The 7,129-nt window shown below is 43.3% G+C and overlaps 1 protein-coding gene across 1 annotated transcript; it reads left to right on the forward strand.

Annotated features, from left to right (window-relative positions):
- Positions 1–4,080: 4,080 nt before the first annotated feature.
- LOC146716582 (protein NLRC3-like) lies at positions 4,081–6,332 on the forward strand (the record flags this gene model as incomplete). Its single annotated transcript, XM_085452762.1, has 2 exons — positions 4,081–4,360; positions 4,477–6,332. Coding segments are annotated over 2 exons (2,136 nt in total), but the record flags the coding sequence as incomplete, so codon positions are not given.
- Positions 6,333–7,129: the final 797 nt, after the last annotated feature.

The raw sequence follows: 7,129 nt of genomic DNA on the forward strand, positions 1-7,129 counted from the left end.
TCAAACTCAAATACACAGTGGGCCAAAATTCAAAACTGGAACAAGGTCGCGGGCTAACGTTAATATTTACTGAAAAAAAAAATCGTCCTCCAGATTTAAGAATGAATCTTTTCTTATGGACTCAAACAAGTTTTGCTGAAAAACTGAATATGGAACAAGCAAAGCTTAATACTAAACAATATATATATTAGCTGTATAATACCAGTAGGCCAGCTCTAATAATAATTTAGTATTGGCTTCGCGGGCCAAATGTAATTAGGCTGCGGGCCAAATTTGGCCCGCGGGCCAGAGTTTAACACCTATGGATAAGAATAACAGATTTATGTTTGATTACGCCTGTTTCCAATTCAGTTCCAGTCATTCCTGGCCCCAGGAGGTTGATGGGGGTGGGAGATGGGGGGCAGTGGGTTGTAAGCACAATGTAGATGAGTGGAGGCTTAATGTACTTAAACTTCCAGTCACAGTGAATCAGTGTGTGTCAGTGAATGCATCATGTGTGCTTCATGGCTCCATCTAGTGGACTGATAGTAGAAGTAGAGCAGCTGATGGCAGCTTCCTGTGCCTCACACTGCTGTCTGACTGCATTCAGCTGATATTTGGACAGCACACATGATGGAAAGGAGGATTTTGGTTTATGTGCACATGAATGATTTGTGTTTCCTCTGCAGGTGAAGGTAGAAAGTGTGTGTGAGCTGATGTGAATTGAGCAGCATGGATCAGTGTGAGGACAGAGAGGAGGGAGTCCCTCCCTCTAAAAGCACTCTGTGTGGGGAACATGAGAGCCAGACCAAAGCTCAGAGGTGAGATGACCATCTCTAACTGTCCATGACTCTTCTCCATGTCACAGCTCAGCACTCACATCACTGCTCCATCATTATTCACACTCATACCTCTGTGTGTGTTGTTTTAAAGCCCAGAGCTGTGGGGCGTACCAGGCTCAGCTGGACATAACCCTGAAACTAATCCAGAGCCTGGACCTGAACCCAGCTGTGTTTCCTTAAAGAGCAACAGGTCGAAGGGTGTTGTTGTAAACTTTAACAAAAGACTGTTATGTGACAAAGAGTAAGTACATTATTTTTATGAGATTGTTCATCATGTCTTTAATTTAATATTTCCAGTTTTCCTTCCTGTCTCATGAAGCTGTGACATTTATTGTTTTTCTTTTAGGATCAATAAGAGGCCAGAATCTCCTGGACCTGAACCCAGCTGTGTTTCCTTAAAGAGCAACGTGTCGAAGGATGTTGTTATAGACTTTAAAGGCTGTTCTTCTGCTGCTGAGAGGTAATGTGTGTCTAGATGTTGTTCCTGACTCTGTATTTCTGAATAAATCCTCATGTTTAATATCAGCTCAGCTCTTTTTCACACACATTTCTATGTTGGTATGTGAAGCGGTGTGTGTTGGAGTGTTTCCACAAACACAGCAGTCAGAGTGGAAAGAGTGGATGTTGTAGGAGGTGTTTGTGTAGTGAAGAGGCTGAGTGTCTGTAGGACTCCAGCTGCTCCAGCAGGTGTCTCCTTTGTGCTTTGCTTCAAACACAGTGTAGGGAGGAGCTTCCACTCAGGTGTTTCAGGTGTTGCTGGATGGAGGAGGACAAATAGTTTTTCCCTTCAGTGACACTTCAGCAGCTCAATGTTCTGGGAGATGTTTGTCTTTATGAAGGTTTATGGATTCTTGTTCTTACTTTGGTTAAACTGAGCAATACATTTTCCATCTAACATTTAAAGTAAATTTCCAGGTGAATAAAAGATCTGCAGCTGCAGCCTCTGTGATGTTTCACAGTCTGAAAGTAACAAATTCAACCAGAGTTCAAACAAAGGCTTAATATACGTGTGTGTTTGATATAATGCCAACAAGTACAAATAGGTGTTCTTACAGGTCTTAATCACAGAGCTCTGATAAGTCTGGTGACTTTCACACTCAGCAATTTTGCTGCCTTTTATTTTATATTGGCCTTTTTAAAGCCCTTCAAAGTCTCCCACATTCATACAGAGCTTTTAACACCAAACTCCTTTACAGTCCTTCTCCTCTCACACACGATCACACGACTGATTTGTCTGCAGCAGCTGTGTTACTGCTAGTATTTTATTATGTGTGTAATCTCCTCATATTGTTCCTGTGGTTTAGTTTGACGTCCTTCTGCAAACTCAGCTGCTCTGTTGCTGATACACGTCTCCATGAATATGATTGATCAGATGCTGCCAACACCATGTGTTTCATGTGAGCGCTCAGCTGAAACCCTGGGTTGACTTATCGAGTTAATAACAAGCTTCACGTGACTGTGAATGCTAAAGTGAATCCAGATAAAGGAAAGAGACCCTGCTAATGTTGGACTCACTTCTTAGTGTAGATCCCAGGAGGAAGTTCAACATAGCCATTCTTTGTGCTAGCTCGACCAAACCTGAGAGCACAGTGCAGGATAATGATCATCATCTGTCTCTGTCAAGGACATTTAAAATCCACAAATAACAAACATAATTATATTTGATCTTTAAAAATCTCTTTTCACTTAAAAAAGCATGAGCACACTGGTGGATTACAGAAACATGAAAACTCGTTAACAGTAAAGTTAATTTAGGCGTAAACAAAGTGTCAAACATACTGAAGTAGAAGGACTGATGTTTGTGTTAACCCTCACATGGGCTGTACAACATTATATAGGGAGACAAAAACAGAGATTATCGTAGCCATCGCTCTCTCGCATGGACGTGGCAGTCTTGCTGTCTGCTGCGAGTCCTCCCCGTACCTCCGTGACCTCGTCTGGTATCTGCTCCCTCCTCTGTAAGAGACAGTAAAGGAAAACACGTCTCTGCCTAGTCTTGAAAATCTAATCTTATCATCCATTGTTCTTCTAGGGCCTCTTCTTCTTGTGGCCTCAGCTAACTGCTAATATTTAAATGGCTAACATTAACATGTGTGCCAGCCAGGTTAACATTTATGATGAACTATGATTAATTAACTGATGTTGAAACTGGAGCTTTACTGACCTCTGAAATTCCTCCTAAAGTGTTATTCAGTGTTGTGACAGTCAGCTGCTTCAGCTGCTGCTGGGATGGGCTGTGGCAAAGAGAACAGAGAAAATCCAAATCAGAGTTTTTCTCTGAATTAAAAGCAAGGAAACAACAATATATTCTACATGGTGAAACTGATGGTTTCTGGTGTTTGGGTCTGTTTTTCTGTATTCATGCAGATAAAGTGTAAACTCAGATGAATTATACCATCAAATGTTAAAGGAAAATATCAGGATGAGTGTCTGTGAGCTGAGAAGGACGTGAAGCGAGCAGTTTATCCCAGAGCTGAAGCTGCTCTGTGTGCAGAGATGAGCTCAGATTCCTGCTGTGATTGATCAACAGTCACAGAAATGTAGACTTGTAGTTATTACTGCAGTATGGTCACAGCAGATACTGATAAACATGTATTATGAGGATGGATGATCAAGTTTCTCACTCTCTCCTTTAAATCTCAGTTTTTTCTTCTTCACAGTTTATCTGTTAATTTATTAATGAATAACACTGAAAGAGTTTCTGTTATATTTCCCCTTGAACATCAGCTTATTAGGGCGGCATTAGGTAATAGCCCCCCTCCAAAGAATGAATAAATGAATGATGATAATAATAAAATGATTCAAAAGCAGAGCTCAGAGTGGTAGAATGGTCAAACATGGATCCACGGGTGGTTCAACTGCATTTGGTGACGTGACTAAAGCAAATCTTTCAAATAATCCCACCATCAACGGGATGTTGTCTCCTTTACTACGGTTACTTTACTTGGTCACCGTGTGAATTTCTTTGAAATGAACCAAATTCTTTTATTTGTTGGTTGTTGCATATTTAACCTCTACAGTCAGGAAAGGAGGAGATGAGGCCTCAACAATGTTGGGTTGTAGCTGTGGTTCAGGTTAGAGTGAGTGTCCATGGAATAAATGTAAGTCAGTGAACTGGAAACATGACTGTGTTCAAACTTTTTCTTCCTTTTTATAATGAGTCTAATCAAAGGTGGACAGAAGTATCTCCACTGTGACTTTTCTGTGTCACCATCAGAGCTTCTGCACAGTGTTGTCAAATCTGGATGTTTGTCACTAACAGTCACTGATTGTAGTGATAAAGAAATGTGTTCACAGAGGGAGGAAGAGGAAGAGGAGTGGTGTTTGTGAGGAGGAGCAGCTGTCCTGCTGTGCTTTGTGTCAGGACGTCCTGAAGGATCCAGTCTCTACCAGCTGTGGACACTGGTTCTGCAAACAGTGCATTTCCTCATACTGGGACCAGTCTGCTTCATCAGGAGACTCCTCCTGTCCCCAGTGTGGAGAAAGATCCAGAAGCAGAGCTGGACTGCAGACAGCCAGTCAGAGCAGCTGTGTACAAAGTAAGACTGAACATCTGTCTGCTGATGGACTCATTTCTGAAAACTGGACTTCTTGTGTTGTTCAGACATTGAAGAGTTTTCTTTCTCTTTAGTCTCATTGTTTTTCTTTCTTTCAGCAGATGTTGGTCTGCAGGAGGTTTTAGATGAACATAAGATCAGTCTGAGAAGGAGATGTGAACGTGTGACTGAAGGAAGTGATGAAACAGGAAGTAGAACCCTCCTCAACACCATCTACACTGAGCTCTACATCACAGAGGGAAAGAGTGAAGAGGTTCATACCCAACATGAGGTGAGGCAGCTGGAGACAGCTTTCAAGATGGACGCCCTCCATGACGCTCCAATCAGGTGCCAGGACATCTTTAAAGCCTTACCTGACCAACAGAGACCCGTCAGAGTGGTTCTGACCAACGGCGTGGCTGGTGTTGGAAAAACCTTCTCAGTGCAGAAGTTCACTCTGGACTGGGCAGAGGGCTTGGAGAACCAACATGTCAGTGTGGTGGTTCTGCTTTCATTCAGGGAGCTGAACCTGATCAGAGATGAGCAGTACAGTCTTCTGGAGCTGCTCCATGTTTTCCATCCAACATTACAGAAGGTCACAGCAGAGAAGCTGGCTGTCTCTCAGCTTTTGTTCATCTTTGACGGCCTGGATGAAAGCAGACTTTCATTGGATTTCACCAACAGGAAGCTGCTGTCTGATGTCACACAGAAGTCATCAGTCAGCCAGCTGCTGACAAACCTCATCCAGGGGAATCTGCTTCCCTCGGCTCTCGTCTGGATAACTTCCCGACCCGCAGCAGCCAATCAGATCCCTCCTACATGTGTTGACAGGCTAACAGAAGTACGAGGCTTCACTGACGCCCAGAAGGAGGAGTACTTCAGGAGGAGATTCAGTGATGAAGAGCTGTCCAGCAGAATCATCTCCCACATGAAGACATCCAGGAGCCTCCACATCATGTGTAGTATCCCAGTCTTCTGCTGGATCACTGCTACAGTTCTGGAGCACATGTTGACTACAGAGCAGAGAGGAGAACTGCCCAAGACCCTGACTGACATGTACTCACACTTCCTGCTGGTTCAGACAAAGAAGAAGAAGAACAAGTACCATGAGGGACGTGAGACGAGTCCACAGGAGCTGACGAAGGCTGACAGGGAAGTTCTTCTGAAGCTGGGGAGGCTGGCGTTTGAACATCTGGAGAAAGGAAACATCATGTTCTACCAAGAAGACCTGGAGCAGTGTGGTCTGGATGTGACAGAGGCCTCGGTGTACTCAGGAGTTTGTACAGAGATCTTCAAAAGAGAGTGTGTGATCTTCCAGAAACCAGTCTACTGCTTTGTTCATCTGAGCATTCAGGAGTTTCTGGCTGCTGTCTACATGTTCCACTGTCACACCAACAGGAAGACAAAGGTGCTGAAGAACTTTTTGGGAGATTTTTGTTATGATTCTGACTTTGATTTTGACTATCATGATTATACTAATTTGCTTCGGTTTCCCCACATTAAACCATCTCTGGATGATTTCCTGAGCAGAGCCATTAAGAAATCCCTCCAGAGTAAAAATGGCCACCTGGACCTGTTTGTTCGCTTCCTTCATGGCCTCTGTCTGGAGTCCAACCAGAGACCCTTAGTAGGTCTTCTGGGTCAGACAGAGATCAGTCCAGGAACCATCCAGAGAGTCATCAACAACCTGAAGTGGATGAACAGTGATGAAATCTCTCCTGACAGAAGCATCAACATCTTCCACTGTCTGATGGAGATGAACGACCTCTCATTATTTCAGGAGATCCAAGAGTTCCTGAAGTCAGAGAACAGATCAGAGAAGAAACTCTCTGAGATCCAGTGCTCAGCTCTGGCCTTCATGCTGCAGATGTCAGAGGAGGTTCTGGATGAGTTGGACCTGCAGAAGTACAACACATCAGTGCTGGGACGACAGAGACTGATTCCAGCTGTGAGGAGCTGCAGAAAGGCTGGGTGAGTCCAGATGTGATCATTAACATCATTGATCAGTGTAGCTTAGTAGTTTAATGTCGAAAATAAAATCAGATTGTAACCACAAAGTGTTTGTGTCCGTACGCTGCAACCTTCCACACCATTCCTTTATTGTACAGACTCAGCAGCAGCTCCATGGATCCCAAATCCAAGAGTGGAGAACAGATTTGAAGTGTGTCACATCCATGCAGTCACAGCTGTTTCCACCATGTTTCCACTGATATTAATCCTGTTCAATGACACGTTTCATATCAGTGAATATGTTCTTTAGGACGTCCACTGACATTTAGTATTTAGTATTTATTTATTTATTGTCATTGTCAAGAACAATGAAATTGCGTTTGGGGCTTCCATACAACCCCCAAAAAAAGAAGAAAATAATAAATACCCCTTAAAACCCAATTGTACATATTTAATCCAGTGTGACTCCAATGCAATAAGACAATCCTTAGCAATAATGTTCGTAGAAATTCAGACAAAGACCTGAGAAACATGACAAAATACAACAATGCAACCCATTCAATATTATTGTACTGTGAGATATGATATCAGATATGATAGTTATCTATTTAAGAAAGGGGGGGGGGGGGGGGGGCAGGAGGGGGAAGAGAATAAAGATATGATGCACCAATGCAGACCAGTTCATTGCTATTAAGAAGTTGGATATGGTTATTGTCCGTGAGAGGGGGGCAGAGAGTTCAGGAGCCTCACAGCCTGTGGATACAGGCTGTTGGCCAGTCTGGATGTTCTGGCCTGTATAGACCTGTACCTTCTCCCTGAGGG

Source organism: Copadichromis virginalis, linkage group LG3 (assembly GCF_057382275.1).
Source record: "Copadichromis virginalis isolate Kocher_CV1m ecotype Utaka linkage group LG3, C_Virginalis_male_GT1.1, whole genome shotgun sequence".
Taxonomy (NCBI): domain Eukaryota; kingdom Metazoa; phylum Chordata; class Actinopteri; order Cichliformes; family Cichlidae; genus Copadichromis; species Copadichromis virginalis.